General features: G+C 32.8%; 1 protein-coding gene across 1 annotated transcript in view; it reads right to left on the reverse strand.

Annotated features, from left to right (window-relative positions):
• Nucleotides 1-1,032: 1,032 nt before the first annotated feature.
• The window catches only part of LOC108734365 (sodium-dependent noradrenaline transporter-like), a 24,943-nt gene continuing 5,701 nt past the window's right edge, over nucleotides 1,033-20,274 (reverse strand). The window contains exons 2-16 of the mRNA XM_025975866.1: nucleotides 15,448-15,522; nucleotides 14,397-14,621; nucleotides 12,006-12,137; nucleotides 11,888-11,950; nucleotides 8,713-8,911; nucleotides 8,526-8,659; nucleotides 8,148-8,287; nucleotides 7,925-8,028; nucleotides 7,616-7,740; nucleotides 7,432-7,544; nucleotides 5,834-5,974; nucleotides 5,612-5,711; nucleotides 5,439-5,539; nucleotides 4,405-4,572; nucleotides 1,033-2,263 (exon numbers count right to left, since the gene is read on the reverse strand). Coding sequence (XP_025831651.1) covers nucleotides 2,132-2,263; nucleotides 4,405-4,572; nucleotides 5,439-5,539; nucleotides 5,612-5,711; nucleotides 5,834-5,974; nucleotides 7,432-7,544; nucleotides 7,616-7,740; nucleotides 7,925-8,028; nucleotides 8,148-8,287; nucleotides 8,526-8,659; nucleotides 8,713-8,911; nucleotides 11,888-11,950; nucleotides 12,006-12,137; nucleotides 14,397-14,621; nucleotides 15,448-15,522 — 1,952 coding nt within the window. The 3' untranslated portion in view covers nucleotides 1,033-2,131. The remainder of the gene's footprint in view (nucleotides 2,264-4,404; nucleotides 4,573-5,438; nucleotides 5,540-5,611; nucleotides 5,712-5,833; nucleotides 5,975-7,431; nucleotides 7,545-7,615; nucleotides 7,741-7,924; nucleotides 8,029-8,147; nucleotides 8,288-8,525; nucleotides 8,660-8,712; nucleotides 8,912-11,887; nucleotides 11,951-12,005; nucleotides 12,138-14,396; nucleotides 14,622-15,447; nucleotides 15,523-20,274) is intronic.

The raw sequence follows: 20,274 nt of genomic DNA on the forward strand, positions 1-20,274 counted from the left end.
AAATAGCGGAATCAATAATAATCAAGGGAATCGGAAGTCGAATCTATGAAAAGTGGTGAGGCGGCTTGTCATCTTTACTCATCCTATGGTAGTTCCCTGTCATTTTCTACGTTCCCCTGTCATTCATTAAAATAGGCTAATACTATCATTATATTATCAAATTAATTACAGCTAAGTTGTTCTTTGAATATAAATAAATTGTCTTTATCCATTGGATTGTTGATTAGATTATTCTAATTTATATAAATTCGCTTCTAATATTCGATCAAAGTTTGAAGTAAATGTATATCTATAAAAATTCGTTCCTATATAACATGGTGGGGGTCCTAAATAAATATATAGAGTTCGTTCACTATTATATAACACCCTTTTTCAAAATCTACATCNCGACGAAATGAAGCCAAGCTACGGCAAAAGGACGCTCTGCGTCTGCTCGAACTCGTTCGGAAGGATTCGGCCTTGTAAATCGAAAGCTTCGAGCCTGATGAAGCTTTCGAATTCCGAAGGCAAGAGCGAAAGGCGCCGAAGGATAACGATTTCTATTGATTTCTTGTTCGTTGTTCTATTTTTAGCGATGACGATCATGAATAAACATTCATAAATTAAAGATTCGACCACCGTTTAAATATTGCGAACATATGAAACAATGATAATACCTAACACAATAAGTTAACAAAGAAATAAGTTACAATATTTAGTGTTAAAGTCTAGTAAAACAAATTGAAAATTTGGAATACTGAAAAACTGTTTTCTCCGGGGAAAAGAATGTTCAAATAATTTAACTCATAAATCCACCGAAAGTAATAATTCGAGAATTTTCTCAAGTCTGTCTTTATACTAACAAGACCAAGACTAATACTGCAAGACAAAGATCAGTTTTGCTTGTCACTATTTACTATACACACCCATAAGGATATGAACAATAATATTCCTGAAATAAATGTGACAGGCTTTATTATTATCATAATAATTTACATGATATACTTATGACTTTTGTTGTATTTAAATACAAAATAGTGAACAGCACAAATCGCCACATTGGCCATCTACAACAACGATAAATTATTGTTTCTATTTGAGAACATTTTCAACTATGGAAGGCAATCATAATCGAAAATGTTTTGTAAATACTTTTTACGTTATTATTTACAATCTTAAATTACAATTATAACACGTTTTGGACCCTACGTCAACTTTTCATTTTTATCCTTTAACGTCCCAAAAATTAGCAGTGTGTATCCTTTAAAAATATTTAGAAAAATCATCAGGTATATAATAATTAAACACCTGATAGTTAACAAATCAAAAATGATAGTAAACACCTACTGCTTTTCCAAAGGCTTAAAAGATTTTGTGAAGGATAATGTGCCAAAAATTAGTAGTGCGTATCCTTTAAAAATATTTAGAAAAATCATCAGGTATATAATAATTAAACACCTGATAGTTAACAAATCATAAAGGATAGTAAGCACCTACTGCTTTGCCAAAGGCTTAAAATATTTTGTGAAGGATAATGTGCCAAAATTTAGTAGTGCGTATCCTTTAAAAATATTTAGAAAAATCATCAGGTATATAATAATTAAACACCTGATAGTTAACAAATCATAAAGGATAGTAAGCACCTACTGCTTTTCCAAAGGCTTAACTTATTTATTTACAAAAATATTTTACGCACCAATACAACCATAAATTTTCTATTGCCCAAGATACACCAACTTTTTTGTAATACAACGAGTTATTTACACTTTTTCTATAATTTCCCATATTCTGTGGACATTTTTCTCATGTTTAATCAGCGGAAATACAAAATCCAGTATTGTGAAAAATACTACACTGGAGTGAAAATTCACCACTACCCCATTCAAAACTAAATCAGAAATTATGTATCCCAAATTTCCATAAAGTTCAAAGCTGTTCATCTTAAAGTGTCAATATACATAATGCAAATGTTATATCATTTTCAAATAAGAACCACATTTCCAACTATTTGCATTTTTTAAAACAGTTTTGTTGGTATCTTTAATTCAGATTCCTTATTGCATTGCTTATTAACAAAGACATCGTATGCCATAAAAAATTAAGTATGACATTCAATATTATTATGTTGTAGTTACATACATACATATATTCGCTAACACCTATTCTCAAATATACAATAAATACACGATTTACTCGCACAATATAGGTACCTACCTATTCGATTAAGTTTGAACTTAACAAATTGAGGGAAAATGGACTCAATTGTCTTAGAGGAACAGGGTTGCTAATAATAGAAAAAATTGCGTATCAAATTTAAGTACAAAAACTAATAATTGTATTATATAAAAATTGTCAGCAGTGTAAAACGTTACAAACGTATTTATCAAAACTGTCACCAATAAATATTTTCAAAAAAGGAACTAATGGACTAGCTAATAATCAACAATTTTTTTGTATTATTTGCTACTTTACAATTAATATATTTAATAGCCTACGTTTTGCAAAAATACTTTTTATCATAACATATTTTGATACCAAGCGTTAAAATTTTCCATTTACCTACTTGCCATAACCAACCATGGCTTATATACAGTATGTAGGTACAATATGGACATTTTGACAATTCAACAAAACTATTAATTTTTCTATCGAGTGTTTCAAATTTTATTAAATCTTAACGATAATTTTTAAAATCTAAATCTGAATGATTATCGTTTTTTACTAATCAATTTTTTTGGAACATTTTCTTGTCAATTATAGCTTGACGAGATCTCTTTTTAGGTTACCCGAAAAGCACCCTTTACTTAGTTTATATCTAGTTTAATTCAAATTTTCCCATTCAATATATATGTCACTGGAAATGTATGAAATCTAGAAATTCTTAGGAAATGTATATGTATTCCGAAGTTATTTTTTCAAATCTATAATATATTGTTTCAAAGATTTTTTAATACACAAATATCCTGGGAAATGTATACATTTCCTAGGAATTCCATGAAATTCCGATATTGTACCAGAAAACATATAAAACTAATGCTTTCTATGAATTAAATGAATAAAACTCGTTCGTAAACTTAGAATCAGAGTTATTTGAGTTTACGCGGTTCTAGTACGATCGCCTGATGTATATGCATTGGTGACGCTATTGTTTGGTTAGGTTAGGTTTGGAGATGTATATGCATTAGTGACATTATTGTAAGGTAATTAGGTAGATTTATGACAGACTGGAGTTCTTTAAATGCCTCTGACCGCCTGAAGCGGGCTGATGTGTTGGAATAATGTCAGAAAAGTATGGTTCATTATGATCTCCGCGCCCAACATATACATATAAAAATGATCAGCATTTTCACCTCTACAACATACTAAAAATTCAAGGTCATCATGTATGATGACACAAAGACGTCCTCACTTAATTCTAACATCTAACATATCAGGACAGGGACATTAATAATCAGTCTGTCATAAATCTCCCTAACCAAACAATGACGTCATTATTGCCTATTTAGTATTACNCCTCTAAATATTGATGCCTGCTTTCATGAGGTAAGCAATCAAACATTATCAAGTATTTACCTGTCCCTTATGTGGATGATTTGGGCCCTTTTCCCATTGTTGCTACTTTACCCCTATAATAATATAAACAGTTTTTGAAATTCAAATGAATGTATTTATTTACCACATTCTCTCTGAGTGACGAAAAGAGCTGATAGAGATATTAGGAAAGATATTATATATCTCAAAAACTAAATGAAAAAAAGCAATTTCCAAAAACCTATAAGGCATGCAAAGAAATAAATTATTATATTATAGCATTTTCCTTTGACATCACAGTATTGAAAAAACTCAAAATTTCGAATTTGAAGGAATTGAACACTTGTAGTTGTTACTTATACCTGCATCTGTAAGGGTAATTCACTTATGGTGCAGTTGATAAGTTACGTTAGCAAACAAGAAGGAGGAAGGATTTTAATTAGGGTGACGAGATATGTCAAGCGGGGAATGTGATGTTCGCAGTTCAATTTAATTTTTTTTTTCTTAACTTAGAAGTTCTTCAAATTTTTGATTACGATAAAATGTCATTCTTAAGTACTTAAAAGCCTGTAAATAAGCATGTTTTATTTTTTGTTAAACTTCAAAACTTCTCTAAGAAGCACCTCTCGAAGAGAAAAATTCGATCGTTTATAGAGGGGGTGAGCTTCATGCCTTTTAGCTGTTTTTAATTGAAAAAAATATTAATATCATCATTGGGGATTTAGTTTTTACTTTTCTTATTTTTTCAGGCAGGACCGTACTTCTAAACTGTTATTATTTAAAGTAAGTAAATAAATGAACGAGACGAAGTTTTCGTTGATGAAATAAATCAAAAAAGTCTTCTAATGGCTACCACTAGGCCCCTAACCAAACAAGTTAAAAATAATTACTTACCTCTTTTAAAGTACCAGGCGTTTTAATGATCTGAATAATCGCAACCAACGGTATCATTAAAATGGACGATAATGCCAGTGACCACCCAACCCATTCTGCCCAGCTGGGATAAAGGTACTCGTTATACTGCAAAGGTTCGTGGTACAGCAAGCCAAATATTACGACGCCCTTTAATAAAGAAATAACCCCATTGTGGTACAAATTCAAGATGGTAAACCCAACGTTAAACAGGACTGACTTTTATTAAGTAAGTCATAAATTTTAGGTGACATTACAAGTCAGACACATAACAAAAAAAATTTTAAAATTATTAAATACAAAATGGGTTTCATTAGAGAAAAATAAATGTCAAATATGGTCAAGTCAGCTTAGCATTTACGACCATATGTACTTAACTTGATAGACCTTAGATTTTACAACAAGCTTTCAAAATACCATAAAATGAATTACACGTGAATATTATAACAGCAGCAAAAATGAATTGAATTTTATTGAGTTATTAAAAAGTCAAGTCAATTTAACGACACCCTCACCATAGTACGTCGTTTTGAGTAACTTAAAAAGTGTAAAATTCACTGAAATGTTTTATAAATAATGGCTATTAAGGGCTGTTCATAAAATACGTTAGCAAATAAGGGGGTAGGTGAGGTAAAGAAGGACTAAGAAAATGCGACGTTTGCAGTTCATCAATTTTAGTTCAATTGTATTCTTAACTTCTTAAAATTTTTCTTTACGATTGAAAATAATTCTTAAGTACTTAAAAGCCTGTAAATAAGCATGTTTTATTTTTTGTTAAACTTCAAAACTTCTCTAAGAAGCACCTCTCGAAGAGAAAAATTCGATCGTTTATAGAGGGGGTGAGCTTCTGTGACGTAATATTTGTTAGGGGAATTTCTGAAAGTGTGACGAAGGGGTAGAGAGGGATCCAACAAGGTGAAATTCTGAATGGACAACCCCTATTGTTTNAATCCCCGAAAATCGGAAAATATTTTTGTTCAAAAAATTATTGTAGGTAAATAAAAAACAGAACTTACGATGATGAAAGAAGGACTTATAATTTTCCAACAAATTCTCCAATAGCACCCGGGCCGTCGTCCCAGCATGGCGTAAGCGTCTTGCGAGAATTTATCCAGACCTAAAAAAATGTATAAGCGTTATAGTCCCGAATGTGTTTATTTTACAACCGATTAGGCGATTTACTGCTCACCATAAAACCAGGACACGGCTATTGCCTCGAATAATGCCGAGCAAAGGAGGGAAATTCCCGCGGAATAAGTATCAAATAAATGGAACATATAAATTCCACCCTTCAAAAAACACGAGCAAAATAGAGAACATTAAATAATTTAAGACCAATACTATAAATAACTACTTCAATCATTCAGTGAAAACCTGCTTTAAATTTTTAAACGAGGAATACATTACTTACCGGCGTCACATTAATCAGGGATACTGAAAACGACAAAATGATAACCCCCAAAGTAAAAAATTCCCTTGAATGAGGCCTTTCTTTGAAAAATCGGGAAAATTCGTCCATCAAGCCTGTGATTACACATTCTAAACCTCCCATCTAAAAAACAACAGGAAATATTAATAATTAAAATCAATACACCGATGCTTTCACGGTCATCATGATTCAGGCTAAAAAACCGTAGCCTAATAAATGAACTGTTAGGCCCAGATGTTCTCAATGTAGTACCACTGAAGATGCCAGCCGCACTTACCGGCGAAACGTCTTGACCTAACAGTTCATTGAAACCTTGTCTTTTCAGTCCAAATCATACTTTTACCAATCAAAATCAAGTAAAGGTCAAAAATTTTGGTATCTGATGTATGTGGGCCTTTTCTATTGACAATTGTTTTTGAATAGAAAACACTATAAATTACCACATCATCATAAGGTCGTCAGTCCTAAGACTGGTTGGACACGTACCTCCACTCTTTCCTATCCTGAGCTAAACTTCGCATTTCCCTAAAACTACTATAGAACAACCCACTTCCTTGACTATTTGCAAACAGTAATCTAATCTAGGTCTACCTATACTACTCTTAACTCCTGTTTCTGCCTCTAATGTGTCTCTGAGTAGACCCTCATGCCTGAGAAGGTGTCCTTCCAACCTATCTCGCCTATTTTTTACTGACTTCCATAGAGTCCTCTGTTCTCCTAGTCTTTCTAATACCTCCTCATTTCTAACCTTTTCTACTCACGTTATCCTCATCATTCGCCTATAACACCACATTTCGAAGGCTTCTAACACAGGACTCTATAGAAATCAATAAAAAATATACAAGATATGAAGGTAGGACACCTTCTTAGGCATGAAGGTCTAGTCAGAAACATATTAGAGGCAGAAACAGATGTTAAGAGGAGTAGTAGTAGACCTAAATTAGATTACTTGGTCACTGATAGTTAAAGATGTGGGTTGTTTTTATAATTATATTTATGATGATGATGATCATGATAGACTGGCTGATGATATTCATCTTCATCATCATAAGGTCGTCAGTCTTAAGACTGGTTGGACACGCACCTTCACTCTTTCCTATTCTGAGCTAATCTTCGCATTTCCCTAAAACTAGAACAACCCAAATCCTTAACTGTTTGCGAACAGTAATCTAATCTACCTCTACCTCTCCTGTTTCTGCCTCTAATATGTCTTTGACTAGACCTTCATGTCTGAGAAGGTGTCCTATCTCGCCTATTTTTGATTGACTTCTGTAGAGTCATCTATTCTCCTATTCTTTCTAATACCTCTCACTTCTAATCCTCTCTATTCACCGTATCCTCTAAAACCACTTTTCGAACGCTTCTTAAACACAACCAGACCCTACGCTATCTCTTTTCTCGTTATTTTTTCCCTTCCTTACCAATATTTTCGTTTTACATTTATTTATTTTCATACCATACTCTTTAATGTTTCTTACGTAAACAGAAAATTGCAAAGAACGAAAGATTCAACTATTAATCCCGCTCATAAATCGCCAAATTTTTTTAGAACTATCAAAAAAAAAATGACGATAACTTACGGCTGAATCTAATCCAAGCATAATGAGCATGAAGAAAAATAACATAGACCACAAATGTGATCCTGGTAAAGTGGCTACTGCTTCAGGATAAACCTGAAATACTAAGCCAGGTCCTGGAAACAAACAAACAAGACGGTAACAATATTTTTCCTGATTTTCGACCTTCGAATACGATCATATATACCTTCGGTAGCAACGGTGCTGATTGGAACCCCTTGCTTATGAGACATAAATCCCAAATATGTGAATATTACAAAACCAGAAAAGAAACTTGTAAACGAATTAACAATTGTAGTTACAATACAATCCCTAAAAACATATTTTGATGACACCATACACCTTACCATTGATAACTAATAATTTGCATTATAAAAAACAAAGACTTTAATTGAAAACAGAACTTTTGTCCAAGTGCAATTAAATATTATCGAAAACTTAAAACAAATCATTAACGTTTTTCATTTTACTGTTAATTGCACTTGTTTTTAATTACCTAAAGCAATTATTATGAAATGTATTGTAGCTTGCATAAGATAAGTGAACTCCAAACCCTGCACCCACAGAATAAAATATTTGAACAGCTGCGTCAACCCAAACCTAGAAAAATTTAAATATCAAGCCCTATCAATAACACCACCTTTCGTCTTAATAATTAATTATTAGCATTTCGAGATCTATTTTATAATTAGTAGGTTAAGGAAATATGTGAAACTTACTTGAGCTTCTCTCAATTTTGATAACTCAGGCTTAAGATAATAAGTGATACCCTTCACGGCTCCGGGTAACATCAAACCCCTTACTAATAAAATACTAAGTACAACGTAGGGCATAGTTGCTGTTACCCAAACAACTTTACCTATAAAAAAGGAATTAATTGAATAATATTCTATATTATCCCTTTCAAATATAAAAGTACTTTACTTATCAAGAAATCGTAATTTTTGTAATAAAAAGTTACTATTCATATTTATTAAAATATAACCCTCAACCTTCTCTTTATCTACTCCAATATTATGCGATACACTTCGCAGTCTTATATTTCTAAATATACGCGAGATTAAATAAAATATTATGGGCTACATTTGTATTATTACCTGATGACTTGACCCCTTTAAACAACGAAATGTACAACATGGTATATACAATTAACAAACAAAGAACAAGTTGCCATTTGGGATAACCCATTGCGTGAAGTCCGTCGCTCCATTGCATCTCAAGAACAGCGCGACTAAAACGACATTTACGTTAGCCTCAAATTGGTAAAAAAAAATCCACACTTACTGAAAAAATTCAGAAGCTGGCGTATGCGTATTGACGATTGACACCGTTGATATATTATTAATTATAGGGACGGCAGTTTGGTTGTTTCTGTTTTCCGGCAACATACTTTCCCAACACAGGTCCGTATTCCAAACATTGTTACAATGTAACCATGGTAGTTCCACTTTTATACTGGACGCCAAGAAGTATAGTGACCATGCTACGTATAACCGAACAAATATAAATTGGTACACAACCAATAGTCGAAGAACTAAAGTCGTATTGTAAGTCGAATCGAGACGTGGTTTTCTGCATTTGATCAGAGATGAATTTATCTTCAAAAATGTATCGGTTCATAAGAAAAATGCAATCTTATAGATACATTGCAAAGATATTATAAAAAAAGATTTGCACCTAGTTCAATAATGATAGAAGTAAGTCTAATTTTGCTACTGGGGTTTCGTCGACTACATATTTATGTCCAGCGACCCTCAAAACCCCCGAGTAAATGGTTTCGATTAATTTTTAATGATTTTAAAACGTAACTCCTGGATACGATGTGCATGATGGTCGCCCTGGGCCCCAGGTACCTCGGAAGCCCTCGCTGACTGCATATTCGTGTTCAGCGACCCTCAAAACCCCCGAGTAAATGGTTTCGATTAATTTTTAATGATTTTAAAACGTAACTCCTGGATACGACGGGCATGATGGTCGCCCTGGGCCCCAGGTACCTCGGAAGGCCTCACTGACTGTATATTCTGCGACCCCCAAAACAAAATTATAACAAAATTGAACTTATTTCTATCATTATTGACAGAGTTACAATTTTTTTTTTGTAACAACTTTGCAATGCATTTTTCTTATGCATCGATACATTTTCGAAGATGAATTGATCTTTGAATTGATCTTTTATGTTCACAATCACATCTTTTATGTTCATGTTTGTAAGCAGCATCTCGATCCCATTTACTGCATAAAAATTTCTGTAGGTACTTTTTCCTCGACTACATTTGATTTTTCAAAAAGGATTTTTATTTTGACCATGGAAACACTCCACTACATTTTCTAACAATTTCTCTCAAAAATTCTCAAAACAGGCTGAATTGGAACTTATCTTCCGAAAAAATTTTCCATGCGTTTAATTTTTTATTCGAACTTTACATGCACGGTGATCATTTTACTATTACGTACTAACGAATTAGAGCAGTGAGTTGCTGGAACTTTTCTCAAAGTTAGTTCCTTTATTTAAATACAAATATGTATGACTAATAAGGTTTTAGCTAAGTCACTAATCCTGTTAATAAACAAAAAGAGAACGGTACAAAACAGATACTGCCTAATGTCCTCTAAGCTTATTTAAAAGTTACTCTGTCCTGATAACAACGAGGCAACTAAATCAGAGACTTCTGTTAAATAAAATTAAGCAACAGCAAAGAGCAAAAGAACTACTTTAAGTACGTTTTTATACATCTAGTTAAAAAAGGATTAAATTTCATTATCATATACCTATATAAAAGTCTTGAAATGGATCCAGCAAGATTCGGTCATTAAGGTGCATAGATTGATTAAATGATACTCTTCAATTGTAAAAGCTGTTAAAACATATTCTATCTAATTGTATGTCGGAGGACTTCTCCTTTTTGACAAAATTCTCGAAAGGTGCTCTAAATCAAGGGACGTTGTAAGGGATCAGATTCTCTACTGATTCTTAGATCTGAAGTACATTTGTGACGCATGCCATGGAGGATTCTTGATGGTACAACTATTCCTATTCATGAAACCCTCCATAGAAGAACAAACCCCGAGAAAATTGTATTTTAAAGTAAAATTTTATTACTATTCAAATCGATCGGTTGGATTTTTCCAATTATGATAGGAAGTCTCTAAATTATCAGGCACTTTACATTAACAAACGATCTAATCTATCAGGCACTCTATTGACTGTTAAGCACTGTAACCCGTTTGAAGGTATACAGTCCCGATTTGTCTAACTCTGTTGACATACTAAAAGAATTATATTTTAACATAAAATTCCATTACTATGCAAACAGATTGTTGATATCTTTCTGATTATGAAATTGCTCTAAATTATCAGGCACATTACATTTACAGACACTCTAAACTATAAGACGCTCTATTGACTGTTTAGCCCTTAGACACGTTTGAACGTACCTATACCTTCCCTATTACAGCTCTAATATATAAACTTCAAAACGATTTTATTTATCATATAAATATTCTTAATTATGAGGCATTCTTTAGAGCATCAACTCTGATAACAATAAAATTTTATTTTAACATAGAATTCTCTGAAACTGCGTTAAATTATCAGACACTTTACATTTACAAAAGCTGTAAAATATCAGGCGCACTATTGTCTGTCAAGCACTAATTTTGTTGGCATACTAAAACAATTGTATTTTAACACAAAATTTCATAACTATCCAAACGAATTGTTGATATATCTTTCCAATTATGAAATTGCTCTAAATTATCAGACATTCACAAACGCTCTAAACTGTCAGACGCTCTATTGACCATTAACTTCTGAGGCACGTTTGAAGGTATATCTTCCCGACTTGAAGTTCTAATATATGAGCTTCAAAATGATTTTATTTTTAGTATAAATAGTACCAATTAGAAAACATTCTTTAGAGCACCAATTCTGATAACATACTAAAAAAATTGTATTTTAACGTACACTTCCGTTACTATTGAAATGGATTGTTGATGTCTTTCTAATTATGAAATTGCTCTAAATTATCAGGCACTTTTCATTTACAGACGCTCTAAAATATCAGACGCTCTATTGACTGTTAAGTTCTGAGGCACATTTGAAGGTATATCTTCCCAATTTGAAACTCTAGTATACAAACTTCTTCTTAATGGCATAAATACTTCCAATTAGGAAATATTCTTTAGAGCACCAAATCCGAAAGAATTGTATTTTAACGTAGAATTCCATTACTATTCAAATGAATTGTTTATATCTTTTAGATTATGATACTGATCTAAACTATCAGGCGCTTTATATTGATTGTCAAGTTGTAACGTAGATTTGTGGTATTGTTTGTCCGATTTGGTACTAATTTTCAAATGATACAAATATTTCTATTTTTAAAACGCTGTTTAGAGAAATCACGCATTTTATTTTAATATGAAACTTTATTGCTATATTATTTAAATTGAAACTTACCAATTATAACGTTATAATAGAACGAGACGTAAAATGCTACGAGTACAGCACAAAATCCGACACCTGGAACAGAACGTAATCAAAATGCAAATCAAATAATCAAACGTCCTGACGTCACCCTTGAATAATGGACAGATGCGCCACACACTGATAGGACCTTGACGACTAAACTGGCCCAAAATTAATTCCATATAGAATAAAGGAACTGCACCGAACACTAACATTAAAATATACGGAATAAGGAACGCACCTGGAAGTAAAACTTCCTCTTTACTATCGCTGAGTACAAGGAATAACATAAGTAATAATTTAAATAAATTGTGTGTACAATTACTTGACAATTCGTTAACACTCTTCCATTAATTATGTTGAAAAGCACATTTATCATAGTCTTTATCTCAAAAAAGAAGACCTGGTATTATCAATACTTAATGTCCACTTTTTAAACGTAGATCAATAGAAAATTAACAAAAGGTTCACGAACTTTGCCGAATATTTTTAAATCCCATAAAATAATTCAAAGTCTGTAGGAATTTTAGCATTTCATTTTTTTGAATAAAACCGCAGCGGTAGGTATCGATCTACTAAATATTTAATAAATATCAATAGGTAAGTGTTAGACGATACCGACACAAAAAATGTTCGTATATAGACGTAAATAATTCTAGGATAGGAAATCCGTTCCCACGTATACAATGGTGACTGAATATCGTCGTTATCTTTTCACTCAAATGGTCCTTTCGGACGTAACCATGAATGCAAGTTAAGCGACTTGAGTTATCGATATATGTATGCATATACATTTCAGTTAGTCTGTCCTGATAACAACGAGGCAACTAAATCAGAGACTTCTGTTAAATAAAATTAAGCAACAGCAAAGAGCAAAAGAACTACTTTAAGTACGTTTTTATACATCTAGTTAAAAAAGGATTAAATTTCATTATCATATACCTATATAAAAGTCTTGAAATGGATCCAGCAAGATTCGGTCATTAAGGTGCATAGATTGATTAAATGATACTCTTCAATTGTAAAAGCTGTTAAAACATATTCTATCTAATTGTATGTCGGAGGACTTCTCCTTTTTGACAAAATTCTCGAAAGGTGCTCTAAATCAAGGGACGTTGTAAGGGATCAGATTCTCTACTGATTCTTAGATCTGAAGTACATTTGTGACGCATGCCATGGAGGATTCTTGATGGTACAACTATTCCTATTCATGAAACCATCCATAGAAGAACAAACCCCGAGAAAATTGTATTTTAAAGTAAAATTTTATTACTATTCAAATAAATTTTTCCAATTATGATAGGAAGTCTCTAAATTATCAGGCACTTTACATTAACAAACGATCTAATCTATCAGGCACTCTATTGACTGTTAAGCACTGTAACCCGTTTGAAGGTATACAGTCCCGATTTGTCTAACTCTGTTGACATACTAAAAGAATTATATTTTAACATAAAATTCCATTACTATGCAAACAGATTGTTGATATCTTTCTGATTATGAAATTGCTCTAAATTATCAGGCACATTACATTTACAGACACTCTAAACTATAAGACGCTCTATTGACTGTTTAGCCCTTAGACACGTTTGAACGNCATTAAAATTCACTTCCTACACTCACATTTAGATCTATTCCCACAAAATCTGGGTGATTTTAGTGAAAAGCGGGGTGAAAGTTTTCATCAGGATATACGGACAATGGAAGAACGTTATCAAGGAAGGTGGGACTCCCATATCATGGCCGACTACTGTTGGAGTTTGCAACGAGATCAACCTGATGTCGTTCATTTAAGAAAATCGTCTAAAAGATCATCTCATAGTGTAGAATAGAAATTTTGCTTACATGTATAGTATTTTTTTTGTATTACTTAGCCGAAACAGTAAAATTTTATATTTCAAAAAGTAAAGCTGTTAGTAATCATCCAATATTCTTTTCATAATCAGGACTATAGAAATACCCAATAAAAGTAAAAAAAATAAGGAAACAAAAATGGTGTTGACCAGTGTAATCGATTAATCGCAAACGATTTGTTCGATTCTTACGATTACTCCAATAAAACCTAGCGGCGATTAATTTTACGCAGAAACTGCCTTATTTTGAAATTATTATTTCCCTAATGAACTTTGATTAGTCACTTATCCCGATTAATTAAAATAATCGGTTATTTCAATTAAGTATCGAAATAATTGATTTAAAATCGGTGATTGATTGTTAAATTTAATGATCGTCCAACCCTAGTTGTTACCAATTAATGTTCTTTGTTAATTTTATGGAATTACATACCCACTTACCTACCTGCCTTTTCGAATACAGAAAATTTTCATTTTCATTAAGTTTTACTCAAAACTCTCTTGCAATTTCTATTTACGTAACGCAAATAAACAATAAGCATTTAATAAAATATGTCTCAAATTTATTTATTGAGTTTCAAAGGACGAATTTGTGAAATTCCTTTTTCTAAAAGTAAATTCAATACGTATACACAGGCTTTTCTTACCACCACCGTTTTTGTAGCAGAGATAAGGAAATCTCCATACGTTGGCCAAATCAACTGCAAAGCCGATTATGGAAAGTAAAAAATCCGCGTTCGAAGCCCAGGTTTCCCGATCGTCACCTCCTTCTTCCCTAGGAGAGTCGGGATCGGCTTCTGCCTGACTGGAGCTACTGGAAGCCAGTAGTGATTCGAATCCTCTTTCGTCCTCTTCGACCTGAACCTGCAAGTCTGCAACAACCTATTATCATCATGGACTTTACCAAAGGGGTGCAAATATTTCGTTCCTTATAGGATCAATTGTGTGCCCGTCTGTCCGTCTTTCACAGTCAATTTGTTCCGAATCTATTGCGCCGATTAAGTTGAAATTCAGTAAACACATGAATTTCTATGGGGGTCATTTTTCGGGGGGCCAATAGGACATTTAAAAATAAGTTTTGCAAACTGTACCGTGTGACGTATCAAATGAATTGTTTATATCTTTTAGATTATGATACTGATCTAAACTATCAGGCGCTTTATATTGATTGTCAAGTTGTAACGTAGATTTGTGGTATTGTTTGTCCGATTTGGTACTAATTTTCAAATGATACAAATATTTCTATTTGTAAAACGCTGTTTNGTTCTGTCGGAGCTGCCTGCGACGCGCTGATGAGATCCAAAAAGATCGAAATCGCGATCCATATCTGGCAGTTTCGACATAATATGGTCTGAATATAACGTGGTAAATCTTTCAACAAAACAATATTGTACGTAAAAAATTACATTTGCAGTTTGAATGTATGGGAGAACATGTCTTTTTTTTCCAACTACAATGTTAAATGGGTTCTTGGTTTAGGGTTCCGTACGTTCGAATGAAAAACAAAACCCTCATAGGATCTCTTGCATGTCTGTATGTCCGTTTTTTTATATTTCAAGTCTAATAAATCATTTTGCTTGATGAGTTCTGAAAATATTCGTGAAATTCTCAGCAAATTGAGGCTGTTCACGAGATCGTGTCTTTATAGAAGAATTCGAATACAATAACCTTGTTTAATAGAATAATTTCACCACTTACTTTTTGGAATTAAATTTGGTGTAAACCCTAGAGTGGACGACGGACTAGATTGTTGGCGAATTAATCTTTGTTGCCCTAAGAAGAAATCAGTATTAATAAACCTTACGTTTATTTAACATAAACAATGATTGAGAATAAAAAATTACAGAATAAAAACTCAATTTAGTAATCACAAAACAACATCCCAATTGCAATAAAATAAAAGTGATGGTGGCATTTTACTGAAGATCGGTGTTTTTTTTTAAAGTCGTACCTTAAATACATAAATTTTAAGCAAATTTCCTTATAAGATAATTTTGGCAAATTTCGTTTTTTTTAATAATAATAATAATATGCCCCATAGACCTACTAATGGGTACAACTATCCTTCGTTTTCGGGCTTAAAAGTTTCTAAAACGTATACAATTTCTGAAGATAGTATTAATCTTCAATCAGATTAGCCACCTTCAATGTAAGTCATTTCCATTGTTTAAATAATTGGTAGGTGATACATGATAGTACAAAAAATATTTATTCCACGGTGGTATTAACGTGTTTGAGGGATGAGAATGAGAATTAAGTAGTAGAGGTAGTTCAGAATCCCATGAACCTTCATCTTGGGTTGGACAGTGACCAAACTTTGCCCGTTCCTTGATTTTTACAGTTTGTATGGAGAAACATGTGGATTACAGTCCAGTCAACGCTCTAGCAATTATAATAAGTGCCCTTTAGTCTCCCTTTGCACACTATGGTGGTTACAAATCGGTAGCAATGGCAAAGAGACCTCAAAATTCACGGAAATTTTTAAAAAATTCAAAATAATTATTAAAAATTTAAAATTGATAGTTTAATCAATTCGTAACTTATCTTAATCTTTTCAGAGAAAACAATTTTTTTTGTCTGTTATTTTATTATTTTTTAAACAATTAAATGTTTAAACCGCTATAACTCCGTTAAAAATTGTCCAAATGTGTTACTTTTTACATCAAAATTTGCAGCAGCCTAAACGGGACAAATTCGCATTTTACATTTTTTTTTGTATCTATTAACAGTAATGAGATACATTCAATTAACTAAAAGTCATGTATGTTCCCCGTTCCCCACCCCCCTATACCGGGAAAATAATTTTCATTTACATATTCGCTCTTCACGAATTTTCCGATAAAATGACCCGTGTTTCAATCATTTTCTCAATTATAAGGTACTCTTTAGCCATTTCCCTCATTTGACTGGACTATATATGGGAAGACTCATGATATTGTGAACTAACTATACCTTTGTCTGCTCGCAAGTATGAGCTGAGCGAGTAAGAAAGGTCAAGGTTTTCGTCCGCGTTTCACAATCGAAATACCGAACCACTACAACGGGTACATCCCTACAAATCCGCGGAATTCAAATCGCTCGTGTATTCGCGTGAAAGAATGTTTTAATTGTCAACTTTCCCTTAGCGTCGTCGTCGTCGTCGTCGTTGTGCTGGGCATCGCGACGCGACGTCGAAAACAACTACCGCAACTTCCAACGTTTATTACTTAACGACGAACAATCGGTGAAATGCATATACGTAGTTTTGTCGGTCGTTTTTTCGAGAGAACGTAACTCTACCTCGCATATTTGCATTTATGTAAATAAGTACCTACATGTCCATTTACATAGTAGGTATTCATGTACCCAGGAGCTTTTTATTATCATTTTTCAGCTGTGTGCTCGAAAGAGGTTGATTTAAAATCGCTTTCGACAGAACCAAAAAAAGAGGAAAGGAAAATCCGAATACAACAGCCACGGAAAATGTCTAAAGGAAAACTAGGTACCTACATGTAATAACAATAGATAATTATGTACTTTTTTCGAGGGTGGCAGTCAAATAATTACACAATTAAAACATGTGTAATTATTTGACTGCCACTCTGGAAAAAACTACATAATTAAATAGTAACGGTCAGGAATCTAACTTATATAAATAGAAGCTAATAATGTTTTTATGTTGATGAAATAGACAACCCCCTTTTCGTTGCTATTACTATTGGGGACTGGCCTGTTTAAGTAATCTTATAATTACTGTCTTCCTTCATACCATATCTACAAAAATCTTAATAAAAATTCACGAACTTTCATCATTATCATCATCATATTTTATGGTTATCGTAAACTCAGTATGAAAAAAAGAAAAACAAACCTAAAAACCAACTTTTTCTTGCGTCGAGGGCCATACCTATAAACCGTTTGAAATTGTTCTTCAAGTTGTTTTTATAATTAATATCATTTTAATAATAAGAAAATTAAGAGTTATCTACCAGTTTTTTNCGTCGAAAACAACTACCGCAACTTCCAACGTTTATTACTTAACGACGAACAATCGGTGAAATGCATATACGTAGTTTTGTCGGTCGTTTTTTCGAGAGAACGTAACTCTACCTCGCATATTTGCATTTATGTAAATAAGTACCTACATGTCCATTTACATAGTAGGTATTCATGTACCCAGGAGCTTTTTATTATCATTTTTCAGCTGTGTGCTCGAAAGAGGTTGATTTAAAATCGCTTTCGACAGAACCAAAAAAAGAGGAAAGGAAAATCCGAATACAACAGCCACGGAAAATGTCTAAAGGAAAACTAGGTACCTACATGTAATAACAATAGATAATTATGTACTTTTTTCGAGGGTGGCAGTCAAATAATTACACAATTAAAACATGTGTAATTATTTGACTGCCACTCTGGAAAAAACTACATAATTAAATAGTAACGGTCAGGAATCTAACTTATATAAATAGAAGCTAATAATGTTTTTATGTTGATGAAATAGACAACCCCCTTTTCGTTGTTATTACTATTGGGGACTGGCCTGTTTAAGTAATCTTATAATTACTGTCTTCCTTCATACCATATCTACAAAAATCTTAATAAAAATTCACGAACTTTCATCATTATCATCATCATATTTTATGGTTATCGTAAACTCAGTATGAAAAAAAGAAAAACAAACCTAAAAACCAACTTTTTCTTGCGTCGAGGGCCATACCTATAAACCGTTTGAAATTGTTCTTCAAGTTGTTTTTATAATTAATATCATTTTAATAATAAGAAAATTAAGAGTTATCTACCCGTTTTTTTTTTTTTTATTTTGGATTGCATTTAGTTAAAAGTTAATTTACGTTTTTTTTTTTTAATCGTCGCAGTACCAACAACCACCACCACCGACCTACAGGCTAGAGGGAAAAACTAATTATTCTCCCGGAAGCAGTGCTAACCTTAATTAAACCAAATTGCCTGTTAATGGAGGAACTGCCTTATGATACAAGCTTTTAAGATAATTACTTCATATACTTTTACGCAAATGCAACTCGATCTTGGAAAAATAGTTTCCGTTCTAGTTTGCATACATGTGTATATATTACGCAAGTGCAACGATCAATTTTAGACGTTTACATCACTTCTACAAATATCTATCAATCAGAGATGCAAATACGGAAGGTGTTCAGGGACGAAAGTTCTGTCGGGATCATTAAAATTGAATATCACGTTTATTTTCAAATATTCCGATTTTCTCCTGTTTCAGTTATGAAGAATACAGAAATACGTTCTTTAAGCCCAACAAAATAACATTTTTTACCTAATTCTATGACCATTTCAACCCTCAGCCTTGAATGTTTACGTATTCTTAACGGAAAAGGTTCTAAGAATTTTAACGCCATTAGAAATTTTTTGTCACCATAGCAAAGGAGAAAGTCAGAGTACCAGTTTTTACCATTATCATCATCATAAGGTCGTCAGTCCTAAGACTGATTGGACACAAACATCCACTCCTTTCTATCCTAAGCTAATCTTCGCATTTCCCCAAAACTAGAACGTCCCACATCCTTAACTATTTGCGAACGGTAATCTAGTACCTATAGGTCTATATCTACTCCTCTTAATTCCTGTTTCTGCTTCTAATATGTCTACTACTACTAACTACTCCTTCATAACTTGAATATGTCCTGGAATCATATCTTCTTTAGCATCCTACATTCCCCTAACTGTTTTTCCTGTCCAGGGTATTTTTTATTTCATTTCTTTTACTGAAAGCCAAGGCAACAATCGCAATGCCCGACTTTGGGAGCCTGACAAAAATGAACATGTACCTGCCTACCTAATTCACTCGCGATAGTCCTCAGCCTTTTGAGCGACAACGAGTAACAGCTTCTAAATGTAATTAGTTACTCAAGCACCTTAATTTAAGCTTTTAACTGCCAATCAACTGTTCCAGTTAAACGAGAAAGGCTCGCCGTTGCGTTGCTGTCTTTGATTTATCGATTGCACAATAATTCTGTTTAATACTTTCATCAGAGGGCTTAGCAGGCTTAACAAAACGCCTACGTAATTTAAAGCGTATTGCAAATACTTAGATCAATTTTACACATGAGTAGATTAGATTTTGATAAGGTAAAGACAAAATATATGTAGGAGATACGAAACTGCTAACAGCTGAAGATTTCTCCCTAATCCATTGGGTGATACAAGTTTCCAAAAGATAACGAAATATAATTTAAATCCTAATTAAATAAATGCATGTTAGATTCACTTTCAGTCAATAGGAAAGAAGAAATTGCCATTCTCCAAGAAAAGAAATGACAAATTAATTGTAAACATTGCAGTTTTGTTTACATTGGTCAAACGGAGCAAGCTCTAAAAATCCGAATTGACGAACATATCAAATAAATCTTAATAAATTACAGACGTACGAGAATTGGTGGACACTGGTGTTTTGAATTTCTCCCCTATTACAAGTCGCATATTATAAGTAATAATAGATACAATTTTAACTTAAACCTAAACAATTATTAGATTCTCTAAGTTAAAAGTTAATTT

Source organism: Agrilus planipennis, unplaced genomic scaffold (assembly GCF_000699045.2).
Source record: "Agrilus planipennis isolate EAB-ADULT unplaced genomic scaffold, Apla_2.0 scaffold54, whole genome shotgun sequence".
Taxonomy (NCBI): domain Eukaryota; kingdom Metazoa; phylum Arthropoda; class Insecta; order Coleoptera; family Buprestidae; genus Agrilus; species Agrilus planipennis.